The following is a 21,302-nucleotide window of genomic DNA, read 5'->3' as shown; positions in this document are numbered from 1 at the left end:
ATTAGCTAAAAATAAAAATGGAAACTATTATTCAAAAATTGTATTTTAAAATTAAAAGCATAAATATTTTTATACTATGCAAATTAATAATAAAAATTAATACATAAATTATTATTAACTCAAAATATTAATTTTGGAAGAGTTTTCTTTTTTTTTTACGCACATAAATTACAAAAATGAAAATGGATATAGAAAATATATAAGAATAAAAATATTAATAAAAAATATATTACTGTATTTCAGTGGATACTACAATAGCACAAACTCAAACTCTGATTTGCATTTCAAATGTTTATATTTAGTCTATTAAGTACAATATTAAAAATGATTATATACTCTTTATATCTAAGGTTCATCGGCCAACTTTTCCATAAAGTGTCCAAATGTGTGCGTCTGTATTTAGTGGCACCTGTCTGTTTTTAAGTTTTTTACGTGAGATTATAAGAATCAGTTGGCATGACTGTATATTGATTTTGTTCTTTTCCCTCTCCCATGCTTTCACGTGTCAAGCCCACCAACAAACCAGCGCTAAAGGATCAGATATCGATGTAAGAATGGCTCTATTATGATGGTGTGAGGAACACTGGCAGTCATATTGGGAAGAGTAACAGAGCCCATTCTCTGAGCCGCTCCTCCCGCTCTATTAGTCCAAATTACTCTTAATAACCACAGTTACACCAGATTACAGCACCGACTCCAGCCAGCCCTGCGTCTGATCACTCGCTCAAGTAACAAGCATTCACTTGACTTCACCAGCTACAGCAATAACACTGATGCTTGTCTTCTTGTGTGTCTTGGCTCTCATTGGCTGAAGATAATTGGTTCAGTCTCGTAAGTGATATTTTCTTTACAAATGAGCAGGAATTTCACGCTAGACAAAATATCTGCACTTTATCAATAGATTTAACAGTTAGGGAAACGTGTGGAGCAACTCAGTAAGAATCAAAACACAAACTAATCGAGCAGTCTTATGTTTTCTGCTGAAGTCTACTGAGATCCCAATTAGGGTTATTATAAAGAGCTAAAAACATAAAAACATTGTTACTGTTTAAAGTAAATTAAAATGCTATCTGAAATTAAAGAAAGTATAAAACAAAACTTATTTAGTTACAGCTAGTTGCTGAGAGAACATTTCTCAAAGACCAAAAAAAAAAAAAATAGATAAATAAATAAATTAAAATGACAAATACGAGTTGTATACATTATTGATACTCTACGTATAATACTTTATTTTATTTTACTATACTATACTAATCAATAATAAAACAATTAACTCTCAATCTCAAATTGAACAAAAAACTAAAATTAAATACAGACAATTCAAAGTATTAATAATATTTTGTTTTAATTATCAAAGCGCTGAAAGAGTTTAAGAAAACTAAGATATGTTTAAAAAAATATTTAAATTACAAAAAATAATTGATAGATTCATTCTCAATCTCAAACTTTTAAAAAAACATTATTTGAACATTTTCTGAAATACAGTATTTTTTAACAATGTACTTGAATATTGTATAAAATAGAAATACAGCTAATTCAGAGTATTAATTATTATTAATATTACCATGAAACAGAATTAAAATAAATAGAAACTATATAGATATTTTTAAAAACTTGTAAAAATATTACAGAAACACCCAACACAATTACAAAAATTCATTAAAATTAAAATAAAAATGGAAATGATACAAATCAAAACTAATTTAACCTATTAATAATTATTAATACTCTCAGTGATAAAAACAGCATAGTAAAATAATAAAAATATGATGTACTACAATATTGTATAAAATAAAATACAACTAAAAGTGTTATAAATTATTTTTTATACTATCAAATGGAATTAAAATTAATAGAAACTATAAATATTTTTTTTAAAACTTGTAAAACAATTCTAGAAACACAACAAAATTACTAAAATTAAAATAGAAAATTATTAAACTAATTTAACCTATTAATAATTATTTATATTATAAATAATAATTATTTATAATTATTTATTATTTAAAAAAAAAAAAACAGACATAAAATAATAAAATATATATAACAAAAACGCAACAAAATGGCTAAAACTTTCAAATGAAAATATAAAATATAAAATAATTAAAACTATTAATAAAAATGGTATCTGGTGTCTATTAGGTTAAAGCTGGTCTGGTTGTTTGCTGCTGGTCTATCAGCTAATGACTAACTAGAAATTTACATTTATGCATTCAGGCTATACATTTTTTTTTTTTTTTTTACCAGACAGTATGTGTGTTCCCTGGGAATCCGACCCACAACCTTTTTGCACTGCCAACACAATGCACTACCATTGAGCCACAGGAACACAATGAAACCGATGCAATTTCACGTGCCTCCTCTGATATTTCAGAAGATCTCAACAATGTCTCGGACAGACGGACAGATTCATTCTGCTGCTCTGTGCTCTTACACACTGCATGAACAGCTGATACATAAACACAACAGAGAACTCAATGAGCAATGAGACTGTCCTTTGGGAAAGATCTGTGTGACGCTGAAGCTTAATTAAAGGCCTGAATGTCTGTCTGTGTCTCTGAATGCGACTTTTTGTGTGTGTGTCTCTGTTTTTCTCTCTTAAGCGCAGGAGGAATGTGTAAACAGGCAGAGGCAGCTACACAACACACACTCACAGGACGTTACACAACTCGAGATGCCTCTGAATGTGTCATTTCCTGCCTGGCCACCTGCCTTAAGCTTACACACAGCAGCATGCTCGTGAGAAATACACTACGAGGTAGATCGTGTGGGATAGAAGGAAAGGAGCTGACCTGAAACATTATTTGCTTAAAAATAAAAGCCATTAAATGAATGTGATTGTGTTCTTATTCTCTGTAAAGGAAAGTTTCTGGTTCTTTGAAGAATCTTGAACATCCATAGAATCTGTCTGTTGCACAAACGACTCTTTATTATGAAAAAAATAAAGATTGTTTAGATGATTACAAATTTGATCTTTTACGAGCTACTCACTAAAATTCTTTTGGATCCTAATAAAATGGATCTTGTTCATTTAAATGTCCCTGGTCTTGTTTGTGATTCATTGTTGCATGATATTCAAAAGGAAAATGATTTGACTTTCCTTTTCAGAAGACGTCACCAAGTCTCTCTTATTTCTCTCATACAGGTTGGCCTTGGTAAAAATTGGTAATTTTTGTTTTTTGAGTACATTTTTCTTTGCTGATGGACAGATATTTCAATGTACATGTTTATACCAGTATCATTTAAGTATACAGTATAAGTATTTTGTACACTATAAAAAAAAAAAGTACAGGTAATTTTCTGCCCGGAGATTTTTGTTATCTCTAAAACACAGTCCAAAATAAAAAATATAAGTAAAACACCTGTTTAAAATACATAATGCCATATCTTTACGGGATTTGATTTATTTCGTATAGTTTTTTTTTTCAGTGTACTATTATAATTTTTTATAATAATTGTAATTATTATATATATATTATATGTTATATATAAAATAAATAATATATATATAATAAAAATATTATACAGTATATATATATATATATATAGTGCTTTAAGGGGTCCGGTTCGGAGCTGGGAGCGGGTTCGCGAATCATTTGAGTCAGTTTGGGAGTTCGGAGCGGGATCGCGAATCATTTGAGTCAGTTCGGGAGTTCGGAGCGGGTTCGCGAATCATTGAGTCAGTTTGGGGATCGCAAATCATTTGAATCAATTCGGGAGTTCGGAGCGGCTTCGCGGATCATTTGAATCAGTTCGGGAGTTCGTAGCAGATTTGTGAATCATTTGAGTCAGTTCGGGAGTTCAAAGCGGGTTCGCGAATCGTATGAGTCAGGAACGCGAATCATTTAAATCAGTTCGGGAGTTCGGAGTGGGATCGCGAATTTGAGTCATTTCGGGAGCTCAAAGCGGATTCTCCAATCATATGAGTCAGTTTGGGGAACGCGAATCATTTGAATCAGTTCGGGAGTTCGTAGCGGGTTCGCGAATCATTTGAGTCAGTTCGGGAGTTCAAAGCGGGTTCGCGAATCATTTGAGTCAGTTTGGGGATCGCGAATTATTTGAATCAGTTCGGGAGTTCGGAGCGTGATTCATTTGAGTCAGTTCGGGAGACCAGAGCTGGTTCACGAATCATTTGAGTCAGTTTGGAGGTTTGAATGCTGTAATGCAGTAGCTCTTTCTAAGGATATTTTTTTCAAAATCCTTTTGCACATTTTATTTATGTTACTTAACTGATAGTAATTATCAAAATTAAATGTAATTATGGCAACTACAATTCTAGTCGGCACATTAAAACAGTTGTGTTTACACCAACAGAAGCTGTGTTTGGAAGTCATGACTGGCATTTTCCTCGATAAACACACACACAAAGTCAGAAAGAAAAGCTGAAGATGAATGAGGCGAGTGAGATGAAAGGCCGTCACATCAGAGATGCCCGAGGGTGCGATTAATCCGTAATGAATGAAGATCACACACTGGCATAAAGTGCCTCTGAAACACCGCTGCCAGATGTGTTAATTGAGACGAGGAGGGGAAAAGGGAAGAAAACAAGACGTTAAGAAGCGATATTGTTGGTTTTGCGGCCAGAAAGTTATCTCTGAGGACGAGGCCAGTGGCAACAGCTGTGTGCCAGGCAGGTTGGCATAGAGCCGGATCTACAGCAGCGCTCATCAGACTCTGTGTCTCTGTGTATGACGCCATGAGGTAATTGATCACACCGAATGTTGATGTTGCAGTATTGTGGGTGGTAACCAGGGCTTTGCTATGGGGTAGCTAAGGTGTCCTGAGGGATACATTGTAACAGTCATAAAAATTCCATTTATCTCCTCCATATTGAAATTGATTTTTAGTGATAAAGCCTTAACTCTCATGTTGGATTCCCCCTGAAAAATTAATAATTTTAGTGTTTTTTTATGGAAGCATATGGGTAGCAAAATTTATTTTGAAATGTAATATGCAAAATAATGCAATATGTAAAATAGCAATACATATCTGCATTCAAATATACATTTTCCCATACATAAGTGCAAATTTAAGTGCAAAATGAAAATTGAAATTCAATCATATAAATTAATTTTTTTACACTAGTTCTGTAAAATAAAAACCTATTTTAACACTTTATAAGTTGAAAAAATAAAATGATTAGCTATGTTTAACATGTCCAAACAAAAGCTGCTGCAAAATGATCATTTAAATGGCATTTTTCCCAAATTTGAGTTCCAAAATTTGAGATTGCATGTTCATTGTGATACGGTGTGATAGTTGAAGCAAAATGCAGTGCGAATTTCCAAATGCATTCTGAGCCAAATGTGCAGCAAAATGGTGATTTAAATGTATTTTTTTAAATGCATTGACACTAACACTTAAGAGGTCTGAATTGCATTTTCATTAAATGCCCCGTGATAATGTAGTTTAAGTCAATGTGGATTTGAAAATGCACTCCGAACCGATCATGCCCCCAACCTTTCAATAATTACATTAAGGCAGGGCTCGGATACAAGATGCACAATATCAATATTCCCCAATAACCAAATGCTTTTCACCTGCCTCAACATCTCTCATTGTTTTGCACATAAGATGCATGCATATAAGCGTTACATTTCAAAATGAATTTTGCTACCCATATGCTTCCATACTTCATACTCCATACTTTTTGGGGTATTTTTCCAACCTTGTTAATAAACTCATGGTGTTCCCGGTCCAAAATGACCAGCCTTAAAAAAATTGCTTAAAATTGCACATTATGCTACATTATTGCCAAAACTTTGATTTAATATATTCATCAACCCATTTCCCTTCAAATAACACAGGTTTTGTATTATGTAACTTACTGTATATGCACAGTTTTGAGTGAATATTGCCAAGGTGCATTAGATCAGATCAAAGAGGCCTACGATCATTCAGTTCTACAAAGAAGTGCAAAACCTGTTCAAACTGAAAGAAAACAAGTTGACTAGATTGAGTCCAAGTATCATAATATAGCATTAAGATAGGTTTACAAGCCATTTTTAAAAGGCTGACAGGAAGACCGAATTATGTAAAGGATTCATAAAGGGTTAAAGACAGATATATTGTAACATCCGAGGCTGTTAATCGTTGGTATTTGCTTTTTTTGAAGCCATTATTTCAACTTATTTTTTAAAGCATAATGTTTAATAGTGAAATTTGGGGTGAAAACGACATTCCCCATGATTCTGTGAAGAAAATCCCACCAATCACAGAGCAACAGTGAGCTCTGCTTTTAAATTCCACCAATTGCAGAGTAGTGTTGATCATTGCTTTTAAATTTCACCAATCAGACAGTAGTGTTGATCACTGCTTTTAAATTTCACCAATCAGAGAGTCGTGATGAGCTTTGTTTTTTAATTCCACCAATCACAGAGTAGTGTTGATCACTGCTTTTAAATTTCACCAATCAGAGAGTCGTGATGAGCTTTGTTTTTTAATTCCACCAATCACAGAGTAGTGTTGATCACTGCTTTTAAATTCCACCAATCACAGAGTAGTGTTGATCACTGCTTTTAAATTCCACCAATCAGAGAGTCGTGATGAGGCTTTGCTTTTAAATTCCACCAATCACAGAGTAGTGTTGATAACTGCTTTTAAATTCCACCAATCACAGAGTAGTGTTGATCATTGCTTTTAAATTCCACCAATCACAGAGTAGTGTTGATAACTGCTTTTAAATTCCACCAATAAGGGGGTCGTGATGATAGCTTTTAAATTTCACCATTATTTTTAATTAGATCATGTCAGTCGAAATGCTTCATGGGATTGTAGTTTTTCCCCTCCTTAAAGCTCTTAAGTTCAGAGTCTTGTACCGTTGTGTTTTCGTCAGATTTTCAAATACTATTTTGAGTCAAAGTTTGTACTGCTGTGATTCGCCTCATAGCTGGTTGGTTTAGTTCATGGCTTACAATGCTTCAACAAAGACTTTTTATAGACATGTTGCTATTGTGGTTGCTGCCGGCCCAAGTCAGTTTTATGATATTATGGTCCCTCTTTGAATTTTAATGGGATTGCAATCATTTAGAAACATATGCTAAAGCACATTTCAAGCCTGCTGTCATATCACGAAAGCTTTGAGTCATTTCACCACTGAAAGCAAACAGTTTTGCATAAAACGTAAGCGTAAGAAACATCTGCCAGTCACCGTTAACGGCTGACTTTCATTAGGTTATCCCGCCACAAAAGGTCGACTTGTGAAGAACTTTGGCCGTAATGTCAGACTGCAACAGACTTCAATGTAAACACACACTAAAGAGAGTCGAGCACGGCGTGTTCCTGGTTCCATTCTCTGCCACATGAAAGTAATTCATGACAGCTTGTGTGTATTTACTGGTCCTGGGGATCAGTGTGAAAACTGAAATTTGGCAGCGTCTTCTAACAGCTTTTTTTTTCAGGTAGAAAGAGTAACTGAGAAGTTGAAGCAAACAGCACACACAATTCACAAGTCCAGGCATCAACTCAGATGAAGCGGCTTTTTCATAATTGAAGGACAACTGGAGCTTTTTGCCAGATCATGTTCCTCTGAGAGAGAAAACACTGGGCTGTTTCTCTTTTCCGTGACACGTCTCTGTTCTATGTATCAGGAAAACTTTAAAGTGTTTCTTTTTTTGTCTGAGAAATGTCTCAATGGTTTCTTATAAATCTAGCTGATCGCATAATGACTCAATATTGATGCACAAAATGGATTTTGTCTGGAAATACATCCTGACCTTCTTTGTAACACAACCATAGGATGGATTACTCCTTCAATGCATCATATACAGCACTAAGAGCATGGCTGTGTTCTCGCATACTTTTCTTAATGTGCACAGTATGTGAAATTTCTGTATGCATGGAATGAAATTTCCAATTGTTGAGCGTCCCAAAATGCACGCTTTTACATCTTTATCCCAAAATGCTCGCTTTTACATCTTTATCTTGGGATCTTGGGATTTATCTTTATCAGTTTTTCAAAGTGTATCTACTGTATTTCGCACTTTTTTGATACAATTAATTTATTTTTAATTAATTTATTAAATTTATAGTCAGAAAATGCTAAATAGATGTTAGTTACTGCTACCATTGTTCGTGTTTCTTCAGCACGCAGGAAGTTGAGCGGGTTTAAAACAGCAGACAGTATGCAGTTTGCAGTGTGCTATTATTCCATTGAGAAGACAGGCAGAGCACAGGTCAGAGGTCGAGGGGTTCATATGGGCGCACGCTCTTAAGAGCACGTTGACGGACAGACACAAGAGGCCAATACAGTAAACATTTTCACAAGTCACATTAGTGTTTGTATTTGCCTCTCGCTGAACACGGCTGCTGCTTCTCAAAGGCCGTCTTTGTGCATTGAGGCGTGCTGAATCCATTTTTAAAACAGTACCGTAACACAATCTATGCATCAATTCATGCATCAGACCGTGCAATCATTATTCATCTGCTTTTGCGTGCACTAGTCACATGATGTGTGATATTTGGGGTGGTACTCACTCCGCGGCTCCCGCGGTCCGTCCACTGTGACCTTTATGGCTCGGTGGTAAGTAGCCACTTGCGGTGGGTTCGTGAATACTGTGATTGTCAGCGTGAAGCTCTTTCCTGCAAAACACAAAAAGGTTCAAACCCGATTAATCCGCTGGACAATGTGTCGCATTCATCGCCACGCGTCATTTGCATTTCTCTGCTGGTGACGGTGGGATTTTAACTGCGAGGAACTCGGCCGATTGAAAAGGCCTGGGCGCAACAGACAAGAATGGAGTTAGTTTGGAAAGTGCCCCTTGATGACTATCTAATTTTTCAGTTGTTGGGCATGACAAATCAGAAATGCATTAAAAAGTCCATGTTAGAATTCATATAGCATTCATTCAAGTGGAATGAATCGTGTATATCTCATTCAACTGTGGCTTTATAATATTATTAATAAAAATGTGTATAAAGCATATATGAAAATATATATCTTAAAGTAATATATATATATATATATATATATATATATATATATATATATATATATATATATATATATATATATATATATACATTCTTTATTAGCTATTTTACCGCCAAAAAATAAATAAATAAATATATATACAATACAATAAATTTGTATTTTTTCATGCACTGCCATTTGGGTTTCCTTCCTAAAACAATCAATAATGCACATCCACAGCAGTGAACAGTGCAGTTATTAGTCATTATTCTTTAATGTGTGAACATGTGAGGGTTGGGTGTGAAGGTGTGGTCCTGCGCTCATCTTACATGACCTTTGACTAATCAACATTTCCTTGAAATGTTTAGAAATGTGTGAACTTGTAATTCAAAAAAAAAAAAAAAAACTTAACTTCAACACAAAATATTGTTGTGCTAAAGAGGTGATGCTTTCTGCCAGTAGCACGCAGGAAATACTGAGATACTTCTAATGAGGCAAACTCAGCAGTAATGTGCAAAGCATGCTGTGAAGTCAGGCATGACACATTTTCAGAGCCCCGATCTGCAATAAGACAGGAAGAAGTGGGTGGAAAGGACTGACACAATACAGCCGGCAGCTACATTTGGCTTAGATCTCTTTCTGTGGATTGTGCATCAGACCAAATGGATCAAAACTGGGATTAATTGAGTAACTCTTGGAATGGGGAGAACTTCCAAACAAATATAACGTCACAAGACTATTGTTTGAGTTGTATGCTTCATTAGTATTCCCTGAGATTCAGTTTTGACTCAGAAAATGCCGTTTTCCCAAATAATTAAGATTATCAAGTAGATAAACGAAGAAAGTATGTTGTAAACCCTAATCTCTAATATTAACCAATTTACCAAAATCGTACAAGCTTGCGACTAGGACCAATAACCACTCAAAAACTTTTATACTTTTACATTTTATAGAATATGAATGAATGCATTGTCTAGAATTGCAACTTTTTTGAGTCACCTAAGATTGTTGTTAAATGTTACACAATAATTCTTGCTCAAGTAATTCGTCATTCAAACATTAATTGAATATGCAAGTCATCAAACAACATATTTTCCCAGCTAACTCAAGAATGTTTTGCTAATGTTCCCATTAAGTTGGTTCTGAATGTTCTCTGATCGTTCAGAACGTCTCGTTTTTTTTAAAAAATGTTTTCAAAACACATTTTTCTTGGTGATGTGGATGTTAAAGGAACATTCCGTTTGAGCGTTTTGCAAATGTTGTGGGAATGTTACCGTCAAATGTTCTCTGAACGAAACAAGTAGTAACATTTAAAAAACCTTAGACAAACGTCCAACTAAACTGTTTTGAGAGCTCTATTAAAGACCAGGCAACTCTGAATATTTCAGAATAAACAGTCATGCATTACTCATATGTTGTCTTGCAGCATTTTTTTTATTTTACTTTCATTTCTAACTTTAGAAAATAAGGTCTTACTGCAGTAATAACTCTTTTTAACTGTAACTGATCATATAATTAACCAGCATATTTTGTAGAATAAACAGTCATGCATTTTTCATATGAAGAACTCCCAGATTTTTGGTTTCCTGAAATGCATGTTATGCACTAAGTCTGGCTAAAGTAATTACTCTTTCTATTATTAATTGAATATATAATTATTTTAAATAACATTTTGGAGAAGAAAAGGTCATGCATTTCCCATATATACTAGCATTTTATAAAATCTTAATATTTTTTTATTTAATGACATTCTGTTTAACCTTATGCAATACGTCTTACTCTTTCTAACATTAATTGAACATATAATTAATTAAGCAAAACTAATTTTATAGAATAAACAGTCATGCATTTCTTATATGCATGCTTTTTCTGGAACTCCAACATTTTTGGTTTCCTGATATTCTTGTGCATGTTATGCAATAAGTCTTGCTAAAGTAATTTGTTTTTCTTTTCTCCCACAAGAATCCGTCCATGATCCCCCAAAAGCACGTTCACAGACCCACCCAGCGAGCAAATACCATCCATGCCATCCATCCAACGGTTGCTGTCCAGCTGCTAAAAATATCCTAAACGCTGGCTCATGCAGGAGGGTTTTCTGTTTGAAATGATTTCCTAAACAGAACGAGACAGACTGCATATGAAAGGCATAAAGTCCTGCTCAACAACAAACATCCCGCCCTGTCCTATCCGAAGCAGCATACCCAAATCTATTCATAAATAAAGGTGCAGTACTTCTGAAAACACAAAAGCGCTTCTGCATAAATCAAGTGTTTTGTCTGAGGAAACACAGTTGCTTTTAGTAACTCGAGGCGGCTTATTTTTTCTGATGTCATTTGTTTGATTGTAGTCGATTTTATTCTAATCTTCCACATCGCGTCTCGTATCGTTTTCCATATTTAATTTCCTTATGCTGTGCTATCTCCTCCCTGACTTCCTCTTCCAGATCCCGTGTCATAGATAGAAGAAACTTAAGCCTGTGAAGGTGTGGGTCTCCATGCGGGCCAAGGCTCTGTTGACTGTGACAGCTGTGTGGAGATAACACGGATGCGCACACATGCACACTGATAGCGTGTTGAGGGTGTGTGAGGACATGCATTGAAAACCACCGTCTGCACGGCCACATCCACCCTGAATGATAACCCATACACAGCAAATAAAGCCACAGACCTAAAAACTTCCAATAGACTGATTTATTGAGCAAATTATTGGCAAATTCAGATCCAAATGGCGTTTTGGTTTTTTTCTTACTCATAATTGTTCCAAACTCTATCAGCAGCCCTGTAAATGGATGATAAAAAAAAATATTTTTTGAATATTTATTGTGCATTTAGTGTTATTCAGTTAATTATCGTGTAAAATAGTGGTTAACTGATTTAACTGTTCTTTTTATTAGCTAAAGCTCAAAACATTAGCAATATCTACAAAACAGGATAGTTGATGACCAATGTATAATAATATAATATAATATAATATAATATAATATAATATAATATAATATAATATAATATAATATAATATAATAGTTATGCATTATATATATATATATATATATATATATATATATATATATATATAAAATGTCTATATATTTCAATAAATTATATATACTGTATACATTAAATTTTATATATTATAATGAAATATATTTATATAATTATCTCAAAATATATATCTGAAATGTTATGAAATTTTTGTATATATATAAATAAAAATAATAATAATAAAAAAATATATATATATATAAATAAAATCGTTTTTTTAATTTCAGTCTTGCCCAATGCAGTTTAATAATTTTATATAATAATAATATATAATAAAAATATATTTATAATTAATAAAATAATAATAAAATAAATAATAATAAAATAAATGAATAAAAACTATTTTACACTTTATTTACTTAATGCACTATTATTATATATTTATATATTTTCTTTTTAGATTTTGGAATTACTCTGGCAGACCATTTCTGTTAGTAGTAATAAATCTCAAAATAACCAAAAAGCAGACAACATTGATGTTTATCTCATTCTACAGTACATACTATATAGAGGTGGAGCGCACTTCCCCGAACCCCTGGAGCTGTTTGAGTGTTTTGAGTCTGTAGTTTGTGGGCACCGTGCGAGGGATTCCCTGCTGCACACGTCCGTGCCGTGCCTCTCTTTAAGTGCCCGTGTGGATTATAAGGGCAAGTCTAGACCGCACGCCCGAGAATACGCAGCCTCCAGCGGCAGACAGACCGCTCCTCTGATCTCACTGTCTGTCCCGGGACGCTTCAAAGACCTGCGCGCTCAATGCCTTCTTCCGACAGGATCACAAGAGCGGGGTTTTGTCTTTGACAATAATTGCAAGCATATCAAAAGCAGCATTCATCCACACATAAGCACTCTGTGATCCCGCGTTCACGTCTTAAAGACTTTCTTGTTTTGTTTGGGTGTGTAGGGTGGATGTAAAGGAAAAGCATTAGATAGGAAATTCCAGTGAATGCAATATTTTTACACCAGTCTTGTTTTACTTTTAAGCTTCGGGAATACTTAAATGACAGTCTTTTTTGGAAAGCACCCTTTTTCTTTATTCTCAACATGGAAGCACTCAAGTTGTTGGACGCTGATGGAAAATAATAATGAATTTCTGTGATTCTCTTCCAATTCTGCAGCTCTTTCTTTTCAATATTTCTGTAAGCGAGGAATCTTGGACAGTGTCCTGCTGTGTTCATGTAAAACATGCAATGTTTAATTTGCATTAAAATAAAAAGGCTACAATAGAAGCAATGTTTTAAATTATAATGAATATATTTTATCCGACTATTTGTGGTAGACCTCGACCTTCAGTCCATTTGGCTTGTGCATGCCGAATTTTATTTCCAACGTGTCGTTTATTGTAAACAAAGCATCTCTTTTTTATGATTTTGCCAAAGCAAATGAAGCAGCCAGTGAAGAATAAATAGAATTAAGGTGGAAGTACCAACCTCTTCCACTCCTGCCAACAAATCTCAGGTCGTTGAAACGTGCCACCTGATTCTTCATGACAGCCGAGGCGTTTCGCAGCTCTCCCGAATAGTTCTCGTCATTTCCTGCCATAACTGTCACCACCGTCCCGTCAGGAACATCTCCCAGAGCTACAACCTGAACAGAAACGGACACGCTGTGACTGTCCCGCTGTAATTCACCTTGCATTTCACTGCAGTCTGACTCTTTATTCATAGGCTGATGAAAACAGGCCCGTGATACTGATTATAAATGACTTTATGAAGCGAGACAATAAATCAGTTGAAACCTGCTAGAAACAAAAGCTAGATTGTTCTTAAATGTGACCTTTTAAATTGTGCATGTAAGACATTCCACTTAAATTGGTCAGAAACATCTGATGAGGTCAGTACAACTCAAAGAGTGATTCAGCAAAAAAAAATAAAATAAATAAATAAATAAAATTATAAAGCAAATGTATTCAACAGAAAAATAAATATGATTATTTTAATATTCTAATTTTATTGAAATGTAAGCATTATCAAATTTAAAATGAATGTAAAACAACATTTAGTTGTCTAAAAATTATATAGATGCTTTTTTTAAATGCACTGTTTTATTCTGTTTTTTTCTCTTTTGAAACATGGATTTTGCTACATAATGCAGCAACTAAATCCTACTTGATAAACATTTAAAAAATTGCACAAAATGAGATTGAGTTGAGGGGAATGTTTTGATGTTCAGTGTGAGCAGGGGGCTGGTTCAGCTTCACAAGCTCCAATAAATGAACAAAAGTATGTTTACAGAAACAGTTCCTGTGTACACACAGTCTGTTCTTATGAAATACTCTATCTTCGGTCAAAGTATTAATAGTTGTGTGTAATTTAGGCCGTGTGATTAAACATGCATGTGTTTGTATCTATGAATAGCTTTAAATCTCTCAGATTTCACTTCTCTCTCTCTCCAGCACTGCAGGATTCCTCATTTTAAACATCAGTTACTCACATAAAAAAAATATAATAATAATAATAAAAATCGGATCTGAACATGTGAATAATAATAATAATAAAAAACTACTGTTATTAATAAAGCACATAGAAAACGTTGAAAAGAAACACTATAAATATAAATAATCTCATATATAGCCTAAGTCATTACAATCGGGAAAAAAAAGCTCAGATATTTTGGTTAAAAGTAGTTGAAATTGATAAAAAAATTTATTTGATATAAAATCTATATATAACCTTTCATGCAAACTGTCCACAAACATTTACAGTAAATAATCATTTAGAAAACGTTTATTGAAACGATCGCGTTTTCTTTCCTTCTCATATTAAAGTGTGTTTTTTTTGTGTAATGGTGTGTTTTGAATGATTTCTGGATCTGTGCCAGAGATTTGAATCTGAATGGGACCAGTGATTACCTGGTTTAAATTAACAGGCTAATTAATACAATAAATATTCGTATAGCCTACGAATGTATAAAAGTGTACTGATCTATTAAAATATTAAAGCCAGACTGAACAGAACGCAAGTTAATGCACATAGAAATAGCTAGAAATCATATATATGCTACTACATATGGTTTACATGTTTCTTAATAAACCGTCTTTCTGACCTTGAACGCCACCGGGAGAGTTTTGTTGCACCTCCAGTGGGACGGCAGCACCGAGCACAGAAAGTTGGGGCTGTCCGTCCGCACGAGCTCGGCGGGGTGGTCCGCGATGATCTCCACCATCGTCCGGTTGTCGTGCTGTCGGAGTCTCGGCAGCGCCGCGTTCTGCTCCTGCGGCGCATCGCTCATCTTCCCCGCCACCGGCTGAAGGCTGCTGGACGGCGGACTGAACCTGCGGCTGGTGCTCGGATCTACCGGGATGCGCATCACAACAATGTCAGCAAAGGTAAGGGCACTTCAAACCAGCACCAAAGTCTGAGTTCTCGATTCAAAATAGATGGGATCTAGCTACGTGAAATCCGTTCGGCGCTTTCCAGAATGCGAAAAAAGTTGGAGAAGCTCGGTTCCACTCGGGCTTTACGCGCGAGCGCTACAGGTGGATCGCGTGGAAAGAAAGGCACGGGAGCTTCTGGACGCGCTCTGGAGAAGCACCGACATAATTTACAATGCGATTTAGCTTCCTCTTCGCTGTAGCGAACGTCAAAATCCGGAATAAAACCGAGTCGCTTTGCATTACGCGCGGCGCTCGCGCGGAGAGAGTTCGCTTCAACGCGCGTCTCTAAACTCTCCACCGTATAAGAAGTTCAAAAGAAAGTTAAGAGGTTTTGCACAAGTCCTTAAAACCTTTCTTTCTCCATGCAGAGTCTTTGTTAAAGGGTTAAAAGGTGATTCCGAAGGCTGTGGTTAGAGAAGAAGAAAGCCGCAGTGTTTTGTCTCGCTGTGTGGTTTGTCTTAGGAGGCAGGGACTTGGGTGAGCTCAGGTTTTTTGTGGTTTATATATATATATGCAGAAGCAGGAGGATTATTATGCTGATGAGTCTTGAGCACGTCACGTCTCCAAGCACCATTTCGTGGCATCAAAATAAATGAGCAGTTTGATGTCGGGTTTTATGTTTTTATCCTCTTACCAAAGCAATGCAGAGAGTGGATGTTACACTGAGACTATAGCCTACAGCACGGTTGTGATTTAAAGATAAAGATTCAAGTCCAGCAAGGGCATAAAAGATACATTTAAAAAACATATTAACCAAATTATTTAACAGTTAATGAATTATTATGGCAACGGGGTGAAGAGTTTTCTTTGACTGTTACTGTTTGCTAAAAATGTGAGACATAAAGGCTCATAAAGAGACGTAAACACAACTCATTAAGCCAGACAGAAAGCAAACAAGCACAGAAGAGAAGTGACTCATTTCCTGTTTCTAAAGAAAGATAAAGAGCCCGGGCTAAAGTTAATATTATACACGACAACAACATTCATATATATGGAACTAAATTATGTTTTTTAACGGCCCTTTGTTCAAATTTAATATGTATATATAGCATATTTTTGGGTTCGTTATTTTTTATTTTGATAGGCTATGCAAAGAAAAAAAAGGAAAAATGAATACCATAGAAGTTCAGGCAATAACACTTAAAAATAAAAACAATATTACTAGCCTATTATTAATAATAAAATACAAAATAATAAAGTCATTAATATTTTCTAGTGTTTTTTTTTATGTACTACTACGCAGTTAAACTACGTTATGTTAATATTGTTGAGGCTATTCATGTTTCATATAATTATTATTTTTTTCATATGTTTTTTAGGCGTATTAATCTGAAAAGATCTTTTGGTGGCGCTCTTTTACGTTTAAATTTGTCTTTTATTAAAACGCAGAACTACAGCAGCGAACCTTTAAAAACTCCATTACCCATAATCCCTTAGAGAGCCGTGTGACGTCAAATTAACACGCGCTGACCGGTGTGTTTACATCAGAGACAAGTACCTTGCGGTTTGAAAGAGCAAGATTGAGTAATTCATAACCTAAGGTAAAAATGTTCAGTCACTTAAACGTGTGAGGTTAAAACTCAGTTCGGGTCTTTTGTTTATTTAGGTGGAAAGTCAAGCGAAAGCGACGCTCGAAAGGTTCTGTTTGTTCGGTTCGAGTCAATGTTTATGTTTATATTTCAAAAAGTGTCCAATAAACAGTTTTACAACCATCATTATACCTTTTATAATGTTGAAACATGTTATTTAAAATACTTTAAGCTGTTTGGTTTCTCTGAAAAGAAGTTGTTAGTTTTAGTAAATAGCTTTATGACAGCTCATTACGTCATAACAGCATGCTAAGACAAAATGAGCAAGCTTTCAGCGAAAATGCTTATTAAGTATGAAAATTGATTGGGCTAAATAACTATTAGATGGAAAAATCGCAGTTTCCTATTCTAAAGTCCCGTGTGCCTGTATTAGCTGAGGTTTCATGCTTTATTCCTTCTTCACAGTCAATTCTGTGTTATGTTCTAGAAAAAAAACAAGTAGGAAAAAATCACATCCCCGTTCTTGTGTCTAGCCTGACTTTCCCTCATGTGTATTGTTGGTTAAACCTTGGCTGTTTGAAAGACTAGGAAGAGTGATTTCAGCACTCAAGTGAAGTCTGACTCTGTGGAAACTTCACACACACACACACACACACACACACACACACATACACACACACACACACACACACATACACACTCTCTCTCTCTCTCTCTCTCTCTCTCTCTCTCTCTCTAACACACACTCACACACACAGAGACACACACACACAGACAGAGACAGACATTCACTCTCACACACACACAAACACACTAGTTCTGTCTATATATATATATATATATATATATATATATATATATATATATATATATATATAAATATAAATTATATCTCAATATTGTCAAGATTTTTACGATATTCAATATATATCTCAATATTTTTGCATTTGCATTTGCATAAAAAATAAAAATAAAAATCTAGCCTAAGTGATCCCTTCCAGCTCTTTATTAAATGAACACACATAGTGCAAAACAAGTACAGAAAGTACATTCTTTCAGCTTTTTTTAGTGCATGCAATTCACTATTTAAACTATGAAACTGGAAGAAATAACTAAACTGGGAAAAGTTTTTATAAAAAATCTTTTACAAGTTTTTTACGAACTCAAGTCTGTCAACTGTCTGTCAATGTTTTTAAGGTATTAACTAATATATATATATATATATATATATATATATATATATATATATATATATATATTAGTTAAATAAATATAAATAGTAACAGTGAAAATCCCTAATAGTAACACACACGCACACAGATGATGGAGATTTGAACGTGTGAGCCATTTCTCCTCCTTCTTCCTGTCCAAGTACTCGTCCGAGAGCCTTTAATCTACACATTTCGGTGTGAGAGAAATGGATTTCGCAGGATTGCATGTCTTTTGCAGACGTGTGTGGCGAGGATGTAGGAGGGAAATAAAACATCCAATGGCTCTGAATCGCATTTGCCACTTCATTAGGGCCTCGAGAAAGACACGCTATTAAGTTACATTTCCTTCTTCGGTGACTGCGTGCGCCAGATATGTTTCTGATTTTCCCCCAGTTATGATGATGGTCTGTAAATTTATGAGACAGCTGAGTTGGGGTAATTGTAATTAATGAAAAATATAGTCGAATGTATATTGAAACAGCATGTGGCGGAAGGTTGGAGTTGGATGTCTTGGATGAAGAAGAAATAAATATGTTGGAGGTCTTTGAATGCTGATATTTGTGGGCTGTAGTAAAATTTTAGGTCGCCGAGATTCATCCACATTTACACTCTAGGACTACTGCTTTTTGGCAGAATCGCAGAAGACACAAATCTCGTGCCCGCGACTAAATGAGTGAATTAACTAGGCGTCTGTAGAAACGACAGAAAAGACGTGGAAGCTACATAAAAGTCCTGACTATTTAATTACACAGAGGAAAATGCAATAAATAGAAAGGCTCCCTTTTCTGTTCTCTCAAAGCCTTCTGCATGTTGAAGTAATCTTGATTCATTTGCCACATCTGAATTCGTTTTGCCCAGTATGGCGACCATCTGCCTTCAGCAGTCAAAGCTAAAGCTTTATCTTTCATCCAACAGAGGGGGCGAAAACAGAAGGACATTTTACGCCGCGATGTGTTTATTGAAGAAAAGAGCTCTGCTTTTTGCTTTGGTGACACTTCAGTTTCATGTCGCTCTGAGACAGAATTAAGATTTATATTGGCTCTGATTAAAGGAGAGCTTCGCTGAAAAATGACAATTCGGCCTTCGTTTATTCACCTTCATGTCCTTCCAAACCCGAATGCTGTTGTTATTCTTGTGGGACGCGGAATAAGAAATTCGGGACGTATCATGTCAAACTCCAAAATGATTAAAGGTAGTCTGTATGATTTGTGCTGTATTTTGAGTCTTCTGAAGCCTTACGACTAAACTAAACATCTTTCTGTTGCCTGGCTCTGAAATCTCACTCTCACTATTCAATCGGGAGCTTTGTTCAGATTCAAGAGCGATATGCTACAAATATTTGGTATTATTATTATTATTATTGGTAATTTATACTGAAAAACACACACACACACACACACGCACACACACATATATATATATATATATATATATATATATGTATATATATGTGTGTGTGTGTATATATATATATATATATATATATATTAATTATTTTGTTACTTAATTTAATTTATACTGAAAGGCATATATGTATATATTTAAATTATTATTATCATTATATTATTATTTTAGATAGTAATGCCACATATTTTATAGATATTTGATATACTCTGTATTGTTGATTTTTGTTATTCATGAGTTAAATTTGTATTTTATTTTCATTAGGTATACTTAATTTATACCGAAAAAGTTGAAATATTTTATGTTACTATTATAATATTGTTTTAAATAATAATATCATATTTATAGTTTTAGATATGTTGTGTATAATGTGTAACCTGTATAACCAATTAACACTGGAAATTCACAAAATAAAATATTTTAAAATATTTTTTTTGTGTGAATTGAGTAATTTTTATGTGAAATTTATACAGAAAATTATGCGTAAGTTGTATACTAAAATTATATCAAAGTATAAATGTTTATTATGATATTAAATGATATTATTATGTATTTGTTTTAAATAATTGTCACATTTTATATTTTTAGATATTTTGTCTATGTGTAAACTGTAATCAGTAACTGGAAATTTATTTTAAAACATTTATTATCTTTGTTGTGAATTATGTTGTATACTCAGTTCATACCGACAAGTGTGAATATTTAGTTAACCTTATTTTTAGGGCTGCACGATTATGACAAAAAGCATAATTGTGGATTATTCGCTTGAAATTGTAATTGCGTTTATTAATTACGATTATCACAATTGGAATGATGTTTATACCATTGTTTGTTGCAATTGCATGCATCATATTTTTTATATGAAAAGAAGCTGAAAACACTAACTGAAAAACTTTTAGTGCTTTTCTGTAGTTTTAAGCCTCAAATTGCAACTATATATCTGATTGATTTCTTTAAATGTATATATATATATATATATATATATCTTTACTTTATGTCTTTAGCACACAGAATAGCATAAATGGATTTTGAACGATTAATTGTGGAGCCCTGCTTATTATTATTATTTTATTAAAAGTGCAAATTGTACACAGCTTTGATTTGTCATTCTTCATATTCAAACTGGTGTAACTCTGGTTTGACAGTGATTTTGGTTTAATTGGATGTGAGGATGAATGAGATTTAAGGGAGGTCTATCTGTGAATAAAGGCTTCAGTGTAATTCTGGCAGATGAACTGTTCTGTGATCAGTGCACAGAAGTGTGTCAGACTTCAGCACTGATAGGGATTACGTCTCATCTACGTGAGATTTGATAGTCTGATGCTGGAGGAAGGCTGTGGTTTCTGAGTCAGCTTCAGGTTCAAACAGACCAAGGGTTTGTTCAAATAAAGCTGGTGGTCCGTGACGATTCACCTGCCGTGAGTCCAAATGGAAATCTCTGCACACATTTGAATTTGACAAGCTGCGTCTCTGGGATTGAGTCAGCATCCTGTTAATTAGTTTTCTTTGCATTGGAGGAAGTTTAACTGGAAACTGTGCAGATAGCTGTGTGATGAATGTTAACTGCTCGAAGATGTGCTACGATAATTCAGAATAAGTCAGATACTCATAACGAGCAAATAATAATAAACTAATATCTGAAAGATAGATATGTTGCGTCTCATAATGCAAATGTATCAGCTGATTAATCAACCAGGCTTCCAAGTTTCTGCAAACATCTTGATCTGTGCATGGAGCACAATATGGTTTTCAGATATAATTATCAAAAAATAATGTTTTTCTTTTTTTCTTTTTCTTTTTTTGGGTGTGAATAAGTCATTTACTAAGTTCACA

At 34.3% G+C, this 21,302-nt stretch overlaps 1 protein-coding gene and 1 long non-coding RNA gene across 6 annotated transcripts in view; one reads left to right on the top strand and one right to left on the bottom strand.

The window, feature by feature from the left end:
• Positions 1–21,302, bottom strand: part of LOC127976153 (runt-related transcription factor 2-like) — a 62,099-nt gene that overhangs the window by 22,428 nt on the left and 18,369 nt on the right. For both annotated transcript variants that reach the window (XM_052580364.1, XM_052580365.1), the window contains exons 3-5: positions 14,995–15,242; positions 13,380–13,536; positions 8,476–8,580 (exon numbers count right to left, since the gene is read on the bottom strand). In XM_052580364.1, coding sequence (XP_052436324.1) covers positions 8,476–8,580; positions 13,380–13,536; positions 14,995–15,242 — 510 coding nt within the window. The remainder of the gene's footprint in view (positions 1–8,475; positions 8,581–13,379; positions 13,537–14,994; positions 15,243–21,302) is intronic.
• The window catches only part of LOC127976154 (uncharacterized), a 108,059-nt gene continuing 101,888 nt past the window's right edge, over positions 15,132–21,302 (top strand). For 3 of the 4 annotated variants that reach the window (XR_008157743.1, XR_008157742.1, XR_008157740.1), the window contains exon 1: positions 15,132–15,277. This is a non-coding gene — a long non-coding RNA (uncharacterized LOC127976154). Of the gene's footprint in view, positions 15,278–16,770; positions 16,867–21,302 lie in introns of those variants that run through there. The other variant, XR_008157741.1, reaches the window with a different exon arrangement.

The sequence above is a fragment of the Carassius gibelio genome, chromosome B17 (assembly GCF_023724105.1).
Source record: "Carassius gibelio isolate Cgi1373 ecotype wild population from Czech Republic chromosome B17, carGib1.2-hapl.c, whole genome shotgun sequence".
Classification (NCBI taxonomy): Eukaryota; Metazoa; Chordata; class Actinopteri; order Cypriniformes; family Cyprinidae; genus Carassius; species Carassius gibelio.
Note: the sequence above shows the minus strand (reverse complement) of the source record. Positions and strands in the feature narration are given on the sequence as shown.